At 43.1% G+C, this 17,495-nt stretch overlaps 1 protein-coding gene across 1 annotated transcript; it reads right to left on the bottom strand.

The window, feature by feature from the left end:
* Positions 1-233: 233 nt before the first annotated feature.
* Positions 234-15,593, bottom strand: slc12a9 (solute carrier family 12 member 9). Its single transcript, XM_012867090.3, has 14 exons — positions 15,295-15,593; positions 8,216-8,422; positions 7,937-8,071; positions 7,709-7,846; positions 7,312-7,614; positions 7,108-7,215; positions 6,707-6,818; positions 6,453-6,610; positions 6,271-6,353; positions 5,722-5,846; positions 3,924-4,116; positions 3,639-3,813; positions 1,494-1,640; positions 234-1,407 (listed from the first exon to the last, which is right to left on the bottom strand). Exons 1-14 carry the CDS (start codon positions 15,305-15,307, stop codon positions 566-568), a joined length of 2,739 nt encoding a protein of 912 aa, XP_012722544.2. The 5' UTR covers positions 15,308-15,593; the 3' UTR covers positions 234-565.
* Positions 15,594-17,495: the final 1,902 nt, after the last annotated feature.

Here is a 17,495-nt window from a genome sequence, read left to right on the forward strand (position 1 = left end):
TTGTGTGTGTGAATTACTTGGGTTTTTATCCGCATTGAGTTTAATGTTGATAGCCCCATAATTTTTACAGAGACAAATTATTTATTCAATTCATAGATTTCCCGCTGTCTAAAAAAGTACTATAAAAATGAAACCAGATGGCTTCATTAACTAAAACTTTTGGCCTTGAAAAAGTTACTTATATGTTGATGACAACCTTTCGTGGCTTTAAAGAAGAAAGAAATAATTTATAATTATAAATTGTATTTTTGACATGTTTATTTCTCTTGTGAGTCCATAGGAGACATACAATTAATGCAAATTTTTTCTCAAAGCCATTTACTGGCTTAAGCACAAAGCCATTTCAAGTATATAAATATAGGAATTTTTCCTATTAAACTTCAAGTGGCACTTGAATGTGGACATTTTCTAAGAAAAGAAAAAAAATCCAGGTGGTAAAACAAATAAATACTGCAGAATAGCATTCTTAAATAACATCAAATGCTGAACTTGTACTTCTTAAAGTGAAGCTGACAGAGAGCTAAGACTTTGTGACATTTACATCCTCGAATGAGACAAAACGTGCTCAGAGGTCAGTGTACGTGACCGGGGTGACGCCATGAATCAACAGCGTGGGCCCTAATCCATAGGTCACCGCTTCCAGCTGAGCCAAGTAGTGCTGTGACTGGTTGCGACCAGAAGGGGGCCGAGGTAAATAAAGGAAGCGAACAGCTGCCTGAGAGCTGTGCTCCTTCAGCATGCAGTTTACAGCAGACAGGAAGTCCTCGGATAAACCCGGTGACGGTTCTCCGCAGCGCTCCCCCTCTGGTAGAGCGTAGTGCTGCACCACAGAGTCCCAGCGAACGATCTTTATGGAGGCCCTGATCCTCAGCTTCCTCAGCAGCTCCCGAAACGTCTCCTCATTGTCCACCCAGCCCTGGTCGCAGGAGCCCGTCTCCACATTCAGGAAGATCCTCATTCTGGCGTTACGCCACTTGCTGGACATGTTGAGCACGCAGGCCATCTGCAGCAGGAACAGGCTGCACACGTCCTGGTAGTCGCCGCTGCCCGGCTGGAGCAGGTTGAGAGGCCACACGTCTATTGTTCGCTCGGACCCGTCGACTTTGCTGTCTTTACCTTCTCCCTGCAGCTCGAAGAAGTACCTGCCCAGGCACACGTTTTTGTTCATTTTGATGGCGTCGGAAATGATGCCGACGTACTCCTCCGGCGACAGCCACCGGGGGCTCTCGACGTGTCGGACGGGAGGGAAATGGGCCTGCAGCGAAGGCAGGTCCACCCCAAAATTATACTCCCCCTCGCTGCTTTCGCCCACAGACGAGCGGCAGAAGGCAGAATCCTGCAGGAAGAAATCGTCAGGAGTGCAGCTGTCGTAGAAACCCAAAACCAACGTGTTGGGCTTCATGCCACCTTGGAGGCAAATACACAAAATCAGACTCAGCATATGCAGATAACAACAATGAAAGAGTCTACAATAGAGGCGGGGAAAGGTTTACCAAGTCCTGTGATGCGCAGCAGATGCTGTGTTCCTTGTCTGACTGAGGGAGACAGGGTAAGGTCTACAAAGGCCTTCACTCCAAGTTTATCGACCAGACTCAGCCAGAAGTTGTACTGGGTCTGGACTGGGTCTGATGGCAGGGAGTCTGAAATACAGAGCATGCATTTATTCACACCGTATATCTTTCTATGATATAGGTACAGAAAAAACAAACAGATTACCATCAAGAGTTATCCAAAATTGTACTTAAGGATACTTCATGGATGTCTTAAAGGAAATATGTCAAAATGCGGAGGTCAGATTTTTCCTGGCTGATGCTAAGTTCAGGTTTTCCTGGACGTCTAACCTGCCAACTCGCATTTATTTCCCAAAAGAGAAAAAAGTAGTAAGGAGACAAAAATGTGCTTAAGAGTCAAAGCATCAGTTTTGAGTCAAAACAAAAAAATGAAGGACTAAAACGAATATCCCCATTTATGTATTAAACCACATGTCTCTAACCCTTTATTTTAGTTCTGTTAAACACAAAAACAGTGCAGCAAAACACAAAGTTCAGGGGTTTTATAAATCCAAAATGACAGGAATTCTGCAAGTTTTGGTGCATTTATTAAATAAATGTGTGCAAAACAAATCTGATTTCTAGCTTTTGACTTCCTGATCACCAATCAGAGGTGATCAATAGATAATTGGGAGATTCTTATCTCTGGCGCATCTCAAAATGTATGCAAAATATATTTAAGTAGAATCACTTATTTTTCACTTAGATATTCCATGAACTTCATTTTATCATGTGATTTAAAGCAAACGGACACACACGCACACACAGATACATGCATACATACATGCATACAACAGGAGACTGCTGCTTAATATAGCAAATGCAAACTGTCAGACATGTCCATCATATCTTGCTAAACCGGTTATGTTGCCTTAGAAACGTCGGAAATATAACATGCTGTTGTTTAAAAGTAGAGGCATACTTTCCAACACATGACTCCACCCATTGGAGTGCTTGGCTAAAGTATACATACCTTTTAAACTGTTAATATTTTGCCACATTACAACCTCAAACTTCTATGTAATCTATTACGATTTTAAGTGAAACACCAATTAAGGAAAGAGAGTTCGAAAGATAAAGGTTTCCAACAAACCATGTAAAAGACAAGGCAAACATAGTGAAGGAGACAGAACAGTGACGGGTGGGTCATTGATTTGCATCTGATTTAGAATGCGCCTAGGAAGATGGACCTCCATGTCCTTAAAAACAGCAACACACCAACTGCAGGTTGCTCAAGTGCGAGACGCCAGAACTGACAAAGACTCCAGGATCGGTGTCGAAACTTTTTCAGAACTGAGCGAAAGTCGGGTTGCCTCCGATTTAAGTCTGTTTGCTGTTGCGGTGACCCGTATAACTGGGAATTTGCCCAGGTGTAAAAAAGGAGGGGCTTAGGTCAGATGAAACCAGATTTTTCTGCCTTCATCCAAAACACTATGAGTGAGAATAACCGACACTGAACCGGATCGTGAACACACCATCTCAAATGTGAAACATGCTGGTGGCAGCATCCCGCTGTGGGAATGCTTTTCTTCAGCAGGGGCCCTAAACGTACAGCCAGAGCTGCACTGGGATGGATTAAATGAAAGCATATTCACGTGCTAGAATGGCCCAGTCAAAGTCCAGGCATAAATCCAACTGAGAATCCGCGACAAGAATTGACATTCAGAGATGCTCTCCAACCAGTCTGACTGAGCTGGACATTTTGTAAAGAAAAATGGGACAAAGAAAAATGGGACAAAGTTCTGTCTCTAGGGAGTCCAAAAAATAATTAATTCAGCGGGCTAAATACGTCTTTGGACTGCGTGTATAATACTGTCTTGGATGCAAAACAAAATGTAAATCACGGATAATTATGTTTGCACTTCACACCTGTGCACTTCTTTGTGTTTGTCTGTCAAATAAAATTCCAATAAAATGCATTAACGTATGTAGCTGCTACGTGACAAAAGAGTGAAAACGTTTAAGGCGGATGAAAACTGTTGCAACCCACTGTACCCATGATGGGGACCGTCGTTCATACAGCACCTGTGGGTAGGAGTGAGGGCTTGAAAGACGGAAATATTTGAAAAACAAGTAAAACAAATTTACCCAGATCCCCCAGCTGCACATGACCTAACACGAAGAGTCCGCCCTTCTTCAGCTGGTTCACAAACAGAATAAGCTGACAGGAGGAGCGTGGGTTGGACACCATCAGCAGGACCTGGGGCCTCCAGAACTTCACATGGTCTTTCCTCACGTCCAGCATCAACAGATACTTCCGCACCTGAACACACACACACACACACACACACACAGGAGAAAAAAGAAACAACACAGTTGGAGGCGCACGCCTGACTTTCTACCTGAGTGTGTGCATACGCTATGTCCAGCTACCTGGTGGAAAATGAGAGCCTGGCTGATGTAGCCCCAGCTGCTTGTGGGTGACCTGTAGTGGAGGAAAAGCAGGAGCAGCAGCAGGAGGACGATGCTGCCTGAGGAGTACACGGGGTTGATGACGAACATCATCACCAAGCAGCTGAGGATGCCCAGCAGGCAGGTGTGCCATGAGAAGAGCTGAAAGGTTGGTCTGTTAAACACAAGGATGACAGAATGGGAGGGGGCGGGAGGGAAAACTCTGAAAATTGGTCAAGAGATGCAAAAACGTTTTGCTTATGTGGAACCAAGAAAACCAAAATGATTAAATATTCCCTCATCGGTCTTCATGCACATGAACGTTAATAACTAACCCAAATACATTCCTTAAATAATGTCGGCCCACCCTGTGAAGCTGAAATATCCCACCCTTCATTTGCACCAGGCGGTGTGTTTATGGGAGGTTCTAAACATTTCTCAGAAGCTCATCTGTTTGGTCCAACACTACAACCTGTGTAGGCCAGTCAAGTTCCCTCATACCAAATTTGACCATCTGTGTCCTTCAGCATTTAGGCACGGTGATGTTGGAACAGAAAGGATTCGTCCCAGGACTGTTTCCACAGAGTTGGGAGCATGAAATGGTCTAAAATGTCTCAGTATTCTGCAACATTAACAGCTCCAGTCAGCTCCCAGACATTATTCCCCTTGGCACCAGACTTTACTCATGTAGCAATACAGTCAGTCTAATCCTCTCCGTGTCTGTACTTGCTTAAGAGTCTAGTATCACCATTCTTTAAACTCTCCACATTCGATGGTTTACATTGCACTTGGTGATGTAAGGTGATGCATTTCCTCTGAATTTTATATTTCTGAGGTCTGTGCACTGTGAGCACGTGAAACACAAGTCAAAATATTTGCTTGTGCACATAGTCTTAGCCAATAAATCTGATTCTTATTCTTTTTTTCTTTTTTTTAAACATATGAAGGTTGGAGATCTGTAGCTATTACTGCAGAAAGTTGTCCACCTGTGTGCACTCTCGGCAACCCCTGATCCTGCTCTGGGGTTTTTAAAAACTCCTCGTTTTGAAAGTTGCTTCACCTTTATTTTAGGCGCACTAGCAGTTAAATGTGGAATATTTAGTAGTGATAAAGTTTCAGGACCGGAGGATCCTATTAAGTCACCATGCTGGAACTCCCAGAGCGCCTAAGAGCGAGCCATTCCTACACAATCTGCCTAGTTGCTAGATCTGCTGGAACAAAAACAGCACTTTAAGACCTTCAGAAGCTCTTCATGTCTTCTGAAAAGATACAACATTCTTCAATCTGAAAGACCTTTCTCAGACTACATGGGACTTTCATGCATCACAAGATCAGCACAGTAAAACACAAACTGGGATGGTATCCCTGAGAAGACAGACTTTTTTTTTTTTTAAATCCAAAAAGCTAATATAATCACTGTGTATTCAAATTTATAGGACATGAAACTGCTGAGGGCCTAACTAAATTTCATGCAATAAATACAACTCTAAGTCATGGCTGCAAAACAATAATAAGGCCAAACATATTATTGCGCAAGCATAACACTTCAAATATAACATCTTATCACATATTGCATCCAAGCAGCCGTTGATGCTATTGCGATTGAAGTACTGCACACATGGATACTGCAATAACGGTTTTACTTCTTACAACTCCTTTGTCAAAGAACTGAAACAACAGTATGGTCGCTACAATGCGCTGAAAAAGCATCAGAATAATTCATAACAGCTTTTCTGAAATGTACAGACACAGAGACTCTGACAGGAAATGATGTTCTTACCTGAAATTTGGTGCAGATGCCCACTCAAGGGCCAGACAGGCCAGATCTACAGCAGCGTATGCGAGCAGGTAGAAAACAGTCACTAGACTTGCCACGGCATTGAGCTGCCCTGCAAACACCACACACTGACACAGAAACATGGCGATACGTTGGAGGGAGGGAGGAAGAAAGGAAGGAAGGACGTAGGGGACAATGGTAGAACAAGAAATAAGGGTAGGTTGGATTTAAGGAAGGCAGACAGAGCAGTATGGAAGGAAAGACAGAAGGAAAGAATGTAAAAAGAAAAAGGACAGAAAGAAGAAGGGAAAGACAATGTGGGAAAGAAGTAAAGAGGACAAGGCAGAAAGGAAGGGCAGAAGCAAGGACATAGGGAGGAAGGAAGAAAGGAAGAAAAAAGGGACACACAATTAGACAATGAGATATGGGATAAACATATTTTTCTACTCTTTTTTTCACTTCTTATCAAGACTTGAAAAATATTAAGGAAATTTCTAGATTTTTCCAGAATTGTCTAGCCAACATCCTTTGCATTTAAACTGCAGTGCTGACCTGTGCCAAGCCCCAGGTGTACAGCACCGCCACCCAAGGGTTCCCAGAGTTAGATGTAACAGTAGCTGGGGCCAAAGGCAACCCTGAGGAGAAAAAAAAATAAATCCTCATGTACACATAAAGGACTGTTTTTATGATTTCAAAAAAAAAAAAAAGCACAGAAAAAAACTCCTATGGCTTACCAAAGAGATGATCCAGAGCCAGAGCATGGAGGATGCGGGAAGCTCCGATCATGGCGCACATCGCAGCTGACAGAGAGGCACAGTATATTCCGATGGTGACAAACGGCGACCAAATATTAATTCGCTGTAGGAACCCATAGTCCTGAATCAACAGGGTCCTAAAACATGAAGAAAACAAAATATTGGATTTTTTTTTAAATTTATTTTAACCAAACCGAAGCAGGGTATACGGTTAAGTATGACTGTCACGGCACCTGTTGCACGTGGCGGCGACTAAGATAAAGAGGAGGACATAGACGGTGAAGGTGTAGAAGACCGCTATGATGGTGCCTTTAGGGATGGAAATACTCGGAGTCTTCAGCTCCCCTTTCAGACATAGGTGGAGGGAGAACAAACATCTATGAACATTTTTATAATAGTCCATATTTTATTCATGTTTTTTAGCAGCCACAAACATCCATGTATGTTGCATAATATATGCACAGTGTGCGTATATTATGAATTTAAAAAAAATCTGAAAAGTGCGGCTTGCAATTGCATTTGAACCCCCACTACTCTAATATTCAAGTGATTTTTCTTTTTTCTTATGTAACTAGACAATAACCCGTTCCACTTTGGTTCACATTATTCATGTATAATAATGACGAGCTGTAACCTGACATATTGGCTCCAGCCATGATCCCTGTGCAGCTGGTGAACATGACAGCAAACACGGTAGCAAACGACATGACGGAGTTGGTGCTGTAGTCCAAAGAGTAACCAGCTGCATGGGGAAAAAAAAAAAAAAGAACATAGTCAAAACAAAGATTAAAAAGTGCAGTTTACATCCTTAGCTTTCTTCACAAGCATCCTGACTCACGGCCCAGGTTGTTCCTCAGCGTGGCGGCGCTGAAACCCGTGTAGCTGGCGTTGTAGCGCAGCGTCTGGTTCCCGGGCCCCTGGTGCAGGATGACAAAGTCTTTGGGTTTGACGGCCACGGTGCTGACGAAGACGGACAGCAGCGACACGGTGACCACCAGCAGGATGGCGAAGGCCGTGCGGGAGTAAATGTGGGCGCCCACCAGGCACACGAAGAGACACAGCAGGAGGACCACAGAGGAGTACAGAACCGTGTACCAGTAACCGTGAGGGAGCACCCGCCACCCTTCAGACAAAGAGAGCTCTGAAATATATAAAATTAAAAAAAAGGCCTTAACCCCAGGTTGGACATCTCATGATTGGAAACTTGCAAAATGGACGAGGGGACACCAGCTTACCGGGATCTGCTCCGAATACGTCCAGTATAGCCTCCACAAGACCCAGGACATACTCTCCACACGCAAAGACTTTGGCAAGAAAGAACATCAAACCGATGCTTCCGCCAAACTCGGGTCCCAAAGAGCGGCTGATCATGTCTAAAAATCATTTGATCAAAGATGCTTTGTTTACGAGTGGCAGCAACTATTAAAATAAATAGCACATGTGTTTAGAACTGGTAAGGATACAGTAGGCTCCGCCGCCCTGAATGGCGCCGTTAGTGGAGATGGCGCAGATGGACAGGAGGGTGAGAGATATGATGGTGTAGGCAACGACCACCATTAAAAGGCCCTGCAGCAACCCCGCGTGACCCACCACAAACCCTGCAAAAAGGGGAGATCACACCGCTGCGGGTTACAGCGGCTCAGCTCTGCTGCACACGCTTCACAGACAGCAACATTTACACCTAACCGAAGCTTCTTTTTTTTTTTTATTTCTCTAAATCCTTTGAGCCTGACGCCACACACCTGTTCTCAGAAACAATATGATGCTGAACATGGAGAGGATGGTCGGCACCATCACGCCAAAGAAGGTGTTCAGGCGTCGCGGGCCCTGCTCTGGTTTCCCGGGGCCCGACTCCTGGGGGGAGTCCGACGCCGATCCGCACGGCCCCGCCGTCAGGGTCAGCCCGCAGACCCCCGAGGTGATCAGAGGGGAGCGTTCGCTTGCCATGGCTGCAGAGAACAGAGGCGGCACGTTAACGCGCGTGGGCCGTAAGGTTTAAACAGACCGTAAAATACTTCTGCAGACGGAACAAAACGAATGACTCCACATCCAAAACTGTTCATTCGAAGAAATACTGAAACCCTGAAGATCTTATTAAAAAAATAAAAAAAAATCGGTTTATTCTGAAAACTAATAATCATTAAAAGATAACATAAAGGAAACATTACAGTGCCTTGCAAAAGGATTCATACACCCTTAATCTTTTTCACATTTCGTCATGTTGCAGAAGCAAAGTAAAATGTCTATTTTGTGGAGTTTATGGGACAGACTGACACAAATTAACACATAATTGTGAGGTGGAAACCATACTGCATACGGTTTTAATTTATTTTTAACTAAGAAAAATCTGAAAAGTTTGGAATGCACAATTAGGCCTCCATTTTGCTGCAATTGCATCTGTTCTGTTTTTGGTGTTATAGCTCTACCAGCTTTTATTCAGTTTTTTTTGCCCATTCTTTGCTAAATATCTCAAGCACAGGTACTCTTGATGGAGAGTGGTTTTGAAACACAATTGTCAAGTCTTGCCACAGATTCCCACAAAAATTAAGGTTTCCACTTTCAGCCATTCTAAAAAAAAAAAAAAACTTCACTCCACACCCAGTCCATTGTGGCCCTGACTGCATGTTTAGGATCTTCGTACGGCTGGAAGGTCAACCTTCACCCCAGTCTTGTGTTTTTGTTGTTGTTTGCTTTCAGGATTTTCCTGTATGTAACTACATCTATCTTCTCAACAACTTTGACCTGCAAGTCCATGCTAAACAATAGCATTCCCTCATTATGATGCTGCCAACACAATTATGGTGTGTTCGGGGTAATATGCAGCATAACTTTTCTTCACCACACAGTGTTTGGCATGTAGACTCCAAAGTTAATTTTCGGTTTGATCTGACCAGAGTACCTTCTTCTTAGGTGTCTTCTACATAAACAGGAGCTCTTGTGGCTTTTCTTACACCAGAACCTTTCTTCTTGAGACTCTACAATAGAACCCAGATTCTTCTACCCGAGCTGTTGATCTCTGCCGCTCCTCCAGAGTTACCATGGGCCTCTTGGCCGCTTCACTGATAAATTGCTGTCTTAGTCCAGCCTGACAGTTTTGCAGGGCTTACATAAGCAGGCCAAGTGACTGCTTGGTGTCCCGGGACCACTAGGGGGCCCGAAGAGCAATTAGAGACTTCTTTGTACAAAAGATGATTTCTATATGAATATAGCAACAAAAACATGCAATTTCAGGATTAAATAACAGTTTTTAATAATATATCTTTATGTAGAAATTGTTACTTACAAATGCAAAACAGATTAAATTTATTGGTCTTGAGGCCTTCCCTAGAGGCCACTATGAGCTTCCCGCCATGCAATGTGCAGTGCCCATCCAAACTTCCAGAGCCTCAGTGGCAGAGAACCGAAAGAGGAAAACTAGGGAATAAAAGCCTAGATAAAAGGTATGTTTGCATGTCTTGGTAATGCAATGTTTATCAAAGACATTTGTGTGGCTGTAAACAGAAATTTTGCTTGCTGGTGACCTTGATGTGGATAAACAGTCAAATACTTATCTAACGTCTTTTTAAGGATGTAAAACTGAGTTTTAACTTATAGAAAATAGAAGATAAATGACCTTAAGGTATAGACAGAGATGCTGTACCCCACAATGATAAAAGATTCGGTGAGTATGGAAAAGTATCAGCAGGGACGTCAGATGGATGAACACTGAACGGCTGTGTTTATTGTGCCCTGAGGAGGCACAGCATTGAAAACAGACACGAGTCTGTGATAGGAATCTCTGCATGGGCTGTGGAACACATCAGAACATCACATTCAATAAACACCGTTCATTGTTGAGTCTCTGAATGAGTTTGATAAAAGAAAAACAATTAAGAGGTTACCGTGCAACAAATAAAAAGATTCAGAAGCAAAACAGGACTTAAACTCAAGTAGTCCTAGAGAGTATTTGGGTGAAAGCTTTGGGCTAAAGACAGACACTGGTTGCTTTTTATGAGCATATAGTTTAAATCTACTTCTGTTAACGTAAAAGGTTCTCTATTTACAGTGGCTGACAAAAGCGATCACATTTGATCATGATACAACCACAAGCCTCGATAGATTTCATTGGGGTTTTAATCTGATAGACAAACACAAAGCAGGGTATGATTGTGATGCAGAAGAAAAATGATTAAGCTCAAGCTCAGTCACATTGGGTGCAGTGTGACTAAAGTCAATTTTCAAGTCAGATTCTTTATTAGATTCATGTCTGGACTTTGTTTGGGCCATCCTGACGCCATGAACCATTCTATAGTAGCTCTGACTGGTTTTGCCTTCTAGCAGGACAACACAAAAACATGCACCAAGAGTCACAAAGGACTGAGATAGATCTGTTCAAAAGACAACTAAGTCCGCAAATCTGCCCTTTATGGAACAGCAGGAAGATGCCGTTGCAGATGAAAGCTAAAAATGTTTCCTCTACAGTTTGTCATAAGACTTGTAAGGGACAGAGCAAAAAAAAAAAAAAAAAAAAAAAAAAAAAAAAAAAAGGTGGTCAGACCAACATGAATTGTTCGGCTTGGGTGGAAAATGTTAACCTGACGCCGCCAGATAGATTTGCTTCGCATATCCATCTGGAAACCTTCCGTTGAAGTAATTTTGGGAAGGGGCGAAAATACTGGTTAGCTGATTGGCCTATGTTGGTGATAGACGGGCCAAATAAACCAATCATATCAACGAAGCATATGACGTACTCGTCAACATGCTTTGTCGTCGCTCTGTTACGAGCGACGACGAAAACACAACCACAAGCCAAGCTACTCTTGCTGCTGCAGGTAAAGGCTCGTTAGCTCAGCAAAGAAATACTCTGTAATTACGATAAAACTTGCTCAATAGCCACGCTAACGCTAGTTTCATCGGCTGAAGCCGCCATGTTCTTTAGACTGAACTGTCACGCTTCTCGTTGCGTCACACCTCAACCCGCCTCAAAGCCAACGCTGATTGGACGTTCGTTTGGTGAACGGCTCCAAATTTTCTTTAACGGAGAGTAGCCAGACTGATCTGCGAGTGAAACCTTGAAAGCTCGCGAGATCCGGATGGTCTCACGAGGCTAGGAAAATGTAGCACTGTATATCACTTTGGACCCACTTTACCCACAGTGGCACATGGTGGTGGCTGCATAATGATGTGGGGATTCTGTTCTTCAGCGGGGACAGGGAAGAACATTTAGAGGGTTCAAAGTACCCGAGACTTCTGGCAAAGGTTCCCCTACCATCAGCAAAAAGAGCCCAAAAGTACAGCTAAAAGCAACAATAAAACAGCTTGAATCACTTAAATACAACAGCAACACTGGTTAAAGTCTTCTATGTAAAGTAGAACGCAAAGTACAAAAAATACCATATTTATTTCTAAAGTGCTTAAAATACAACCTAGCAGCTGACCAAAGTGCTGCACAAAGATAAAAACAAAGAACAATAAAACAGTAAAATAGATGAGAAAACAGAATACAAGTAAAAAAGTGCAATATTAAGACTCACTCTGGGTTGAAAGGCAAAGAGAAAAAAATGTCTTTGTAAACAAGTTTTAAAAACTCCCCATCTCTTTAAACAGAAAGAGATGGGGAGTGCCTGACCTTCACTGGCTTTCTAAAAAGGTATTTGGAACTGCTAAAGGCATCTGGTCGGACGATCTAAAAGCACGTGATGGCATATAAAGGCGCAACAGTTCAGACAAATAAGGGCTAAGACCATTTAGAGACAAGAAGAACTTTAAAATGGTTTTGAAACTGAAACCAATGAGGGGACGCCAAAACCGGAGGGCTGCCTGACTAACTTTGGTAAAAAGAGAGTTGCAGTAATGCAGACATGAAGTAATAAAAGCGAGCATCAGTCTCCAAGAGAGGCCTAGAAAGGAAGGGTCTGATTTTCGACCGGGCGCCTCAGCTGAAAGAAAGACGACTTAACCACGCCGCTGACATGACCGTCAAATTTCAGGCAGGGGTCCGTTTTCACCCCTAAGTTTGTGACAGTGGATTTTTGGTATGGAGCCAAAGAGAAAAAATCAAAAGGGGGGGGGGGGGTTCTAGAACCACCAGATTTAAAAATCCTAACCTCAGTCTTTTTTTTTTTTTCATTAAAAATGAAGGAAATTAAGTGCCCTCCATCGTCTGACGTCGTTGAGACAGTCCAGCAGAGATTCAGTGGAACCATTATGTTTCACAGGGAAGTAGACTTGATAGTCATCAGCATATAGATGAAACTGCACACCATGCTATCTAAAAATAGAACCTAATGGCAGACCAATCAAACAAACAAAACATTTTTTTTTAACTCTCATGATTGGTTAAAATCCTTCTTTTGCAAAGAAGAATTGTCAAACAAATCAATCTTTAGACACGGAAAGCTGCTAGTGACATACTCCAAAAACGCCTGCAGCTGCAACTGCAGCCGCGAAAGGCTGCTCTGCAAAGCATTGCCTCAGGGGGGGGCAGGTTACACATGCACCTCGTCCTTCTCAGACGACTGTAACCCATCACTCACTTCCTCTTCACACTCACCCATTGCGTTGTGCTGGTTGATCACAAAAAAAATTACAATTAAAACCCACGGATGTCTTCAAAGGATGTAGGAAAGTTATTGCAGGGCAGCAGACTAAGAGATGGTGTTTATAGGGCAGCAGAGCCCAGAAGTCTTTTGCAGTGAAGCTCAGCAACACAGAATAAAGAAACGCTCCACAGGTTTTTACAACAGCGTGGTTCTGTTTAGTTTACAACGGCTGGTGATAAACCGACAAAAAAAACAACGAAACCATAATCATGTTTAAGGCTTTACGAGATGTTTCTGTTTGCCCTGTAATAAAATAAAGGCCTTAAATAGCGTGTTAAACCCATAAATTCTTTTGTAGGTATGTTTTTCTTTTTTGTCCCCCCACACACACACACAGTGGTTCCTTTTTTGAAGAGCCGCAGCTCATCATAAGTCAGACCTCACTATGTTCTGTGGCGTTTTAAATATTTCAGTATGACTTCACGTTCTGTGCTCGGACGCAAAAACCGTTGCCCAAGACAGGGAGCGCCGCCCCGACAGGCCCACAGGGAGAACCTGTGAGTCGAGCTTTTCACGTCACGCTTCCCAATCAAGGCGCCCGCTCGCACTTGAGGTTGGTATTTTCAGTCATCTGATTCACGGCAGCCTGTTTGTTTTCACATGCAAACCCCAGCCAGAGAGCGCTCGCCCCATCGGAGCACCACGCCTCGGCCCGTTCTTTGTCAAGGAGGTTGCCGTGTGTGATCAGCGGAGCAGGTGAAATGCTCAGCGAGCTGCTCAGCCACAGGAATCACATGACGGGGAAAGCAGAGTCAGACACGGATATCTTCTCCTCGTTCCTGTCAATATTGAGCCCAATAACTTTCTTTCTTCCTTACTTTTGGAACGACTGAGGCAATATCTTCGTTATTTAGTTACTTTTTAAGAATAGATATTAGAAAAAGAAAAAAAAGAAACAAATTCTAAAACTCGATACAAATGGGACTGGCTGGAGCATTAGAAAAATCAAATGTACAGATGAAGGCTAATTGGTTGGCAGCCCTGCTCAAGAAGCACAAAGCCTTAAAATAAATTAAGTTGTAAATTATCCAGCAAAAATCTCACAATAAAAAGCGTTTAAAAAACATGAAACTTTTTATTAAGGTGGCTACAACACTTGGATTCCTTTTAACACCGGCAACTTTAAAATAAAATTAAAATCAAGACCATATTTCTTTAATCAAACTTAACTTTTTTTTATAATAATTTGATCTGAAAAAAAAAAAAACACTTCTTGTTTCCTCTGACTGTCCTCCAGGCAGACAAGAACCCATATCAACAACTATTTGGCACGGAACAAATGAAGAATATGTGGTAAAGCACCTGATTTCCACTGCTAGGTACGGTGGAGGATCTGTGATGATGTGGGCTCCTTTCTCCTCAGAAGGCTCTGGGAAGTTTCCTAGTGGCTGACATCAGGCACTAAAATACAAGGTCATTTAATAAATCTGCTGGATTCTGACGGCTACCGGCTATTTCAACAGATTAATGATCCAAAACACCAAATCATCCTTCCATGCTCATCTCCGTCTCCAGACCTAAATCCTATGTACCATGGGATTTTCCACTGTCACTGAATAAATGTTTTGTTTTTTTTTTCAGTGTGAGATGTTGCTGCTACAATGAAAGATGAATTTATTTAGGACTTTTAAACAAAAAGTGATTTAAACAACTGCATCTATTCACATTTAGCACCGTGGAGGCTTCCTCGCTTGTATTCGTGGATGCGCACGAAGGTTTATTGTGGAACCGCTCAGACTCATTGTGACCTATAAGTGTCGTTTGAAAAGGGGAAGTTGAAGATCTCGTCTTGCGCTTCCTTCCCTGTAAGGGTGATGCTGCTGGCTGCGCGCTCTGCGGGAGGCTGCATGGTGACGCACTGAATTTATGATGCAGCTGCAGACGGAGCACATCCATCCAAAAGGCCCCGTGAACGTGCCTGCAGCTCCAAAATAAACCTCCGCTTCCGTCACGGCATGCACGCGGCGTGGGGAGGGAGGGGGCGGCGCTACGGCGGGGATAAAAACAAACGAATAAATAAACAAAAAGTTTACGTCTTTGAAGAGCGCAAATGTGACGAAACTTGTGCACGCTTTCCGAGGGTAGCGGGGAGGAAGTTGCCGCGCCGGCGCCGTACGCCGGGACGATCGTGCAGGTCGTCTAATTGGAGCAATATTGCTCAGTCTGACAGCGACACCCAGGATGTCTGCAACCAGAGGCATCCTTTGAGGTTTCGTCAAACACGAGTGTGACAAGCTTACCGCTCAGCCTCATCCACTTCCTGCTTGCGGACTCCTCGTTTCGGGGGGCTCCACCGCTGATGCCGGGTGTGTGTGTGTGCGTGTGTGCGCGCGCTGCTCGGCGGCGCAGAGGTGACGCTCCAGCGGGCAGAATGTGACCGGTGGGAGGAAGGGGCTCCAGACGGGGCTGAGTTACCTCCGGACAGCTGGATGATGTGGGAAATGGGCTGCCCAATAACAGCACATCTGTCCCGACACGCCTCGCCCCCCTCTGTTATTTGTTACAAAGAGTCACGGGAGAGCAGAGAGGCCCATGTGACTTCCAGGAGGGGAGGGCAAAAACATCTCAAATATGAGCCAAGGTACTGCTGCTGGTCGCGCGGAAACTCCGCCCCTAAGTTCAGATCTGTCCAGCGTGAGCTCATCGCTGACTCATAAACATCCTTTAATACGCTTTGAACAGCAACTGAGCTGATTTAGGATGCTGACTTATTTCATGGTATGGTGCATTTGTATTATAAGAGGGAAAACCTGCCGAGCAAGCGCTATAAAACCTGACTGACGTAAAGTGGCGATGCTGGGCAAAACTGCATTTCCATTTATGACCACAGGAGGTCGCTGTACAGTAACGTTCACGGACTTCCGTAAACAGACCTTTTAAACGTTTCTTAAAACGTATTAATAAAGATCAAAGCACATTTCCTTAAAAAGCTATCATTATTTTTACGATTCAAAGACATAATTTCGGGTTACGAAGTAAATCAAATAACGTTCTCATTATTATTTCTTTAAATTCGGTATGACATTCTGTTTTATCATTTTTCTTTGTTGGAAATTGGCTTACATAATTTCGTTTTTGATCTTCATGAAACGACTATACAACACAGATTAAATGTCAAGTTTATTTCTACAGCATTGTGGGAAAACAGTGTGTCATAAGCTGAATCCAATTACTTTCTTTTATTGAGTCAGGAATGCCCCATAGATACACAAATACACATACTGCAAAGCACACAAGTAAAAGACAAACATGATAACACAGAGCAAATAAAACTCTCATGACAACCAAAGACTTAAACCGATTTGTTTTCTTCAAATTAGAGGAAATTAAAACTATTTAAATGCTACAACATACATTAGGGAAAACATACAGCAGATTAAGAGCCCATCAATGGAATCAGTATGTAAAAAAATATATTTTTAACCAGTAAGTTTAAAGTATCTGTTGTCTAAGCATTGTGAACTTATGATACGTTTTATCATTTTTGGACTACCAGCACAAAAGCTATATTATCTTTGAATATCAATCTGGAATCAAACACAAATTCATAAAAAAAAACAAAAAAGGAATTTTACTGTTGTAATGGTTAAGTAAAACTATAAATCTGCGACTCTTCAAAGTATTGTGTGAATTGTGAATGTTTAAAACCAAGTCTAGCAGTGTGTTCCAATACATTGTTGGCGCATAAAAGAAGAATCACACTGATGTTTTGTTGGACCCCCTTTAACTTTGACAGTGATAGACATTGACTGTGGCATAAATTCAATAAGCTTCTGCTGTTTTACAGCATTTATGTCCGTCCAGAGTCGCATTCCCTTCTCACCAAGATCTTGTCGAGATGATTGAAGAGTCAGACTGCTGCTGAAATTCTTCTCCTGCGTGTCGCAAAAACTATCAACCGCGCTAAAGTCTGGTTGCTGTGGCGACCGCTCCACGTGTGAAAATGATCTCTCATGCTCCCTGGGCCACTCTGGCACAATCTGAGCCTGACAAATCCTTGCAATGTCGTCTTGGGATATGGCTGTACCATCATGGAAGAAGGAGTTCGCTGATGGAATAAACCTGCTCGTTCAGTCTAGCTCCAGAGTCACACGGCCTTGCTCTCTGGCCACTTCACGTTGCTACACCTGGGCCTGACTAACTCCAGGTCGTAGCACTGCCGTAGAGATCATGGCTGCATTATGGGCGTTGCACCCATCACTCTGGAACAGAGCGAATCTAGACTCCTCAGACCACATGACCTTCTTCCATTGCTCCCGAGTCCAATCATTTTTTTTCCAATTCCCCCACTGATTAGTGGTTTTCTCAAGGCTATGCAGCTGTTTAGTCCCAAACCCTTTGAGTTCCCTTCTTAATGAGTGGAAATGTTCTTATTATTGAACATAGCCCCGAGTTCTGCTGGTGGTTTTATGAGCAGATTTCACCAAACATTTATGTGAGT

Source organism: Fundulus heteroclitus, chromosome 11 (genome assembly GCF_011125445.2).
Source record: "Fundulus heteroclitus isolate FHET01 chromosome 11, MU-UCD_Fhet_4.1, whole genome shotgun sequence".
NCBI lineage: Eukaryota > Metazoa > Chordata > Actinopteri > Cyprinodontiformes > Fundulidae > Fundulus > Fundulus heteroclitus.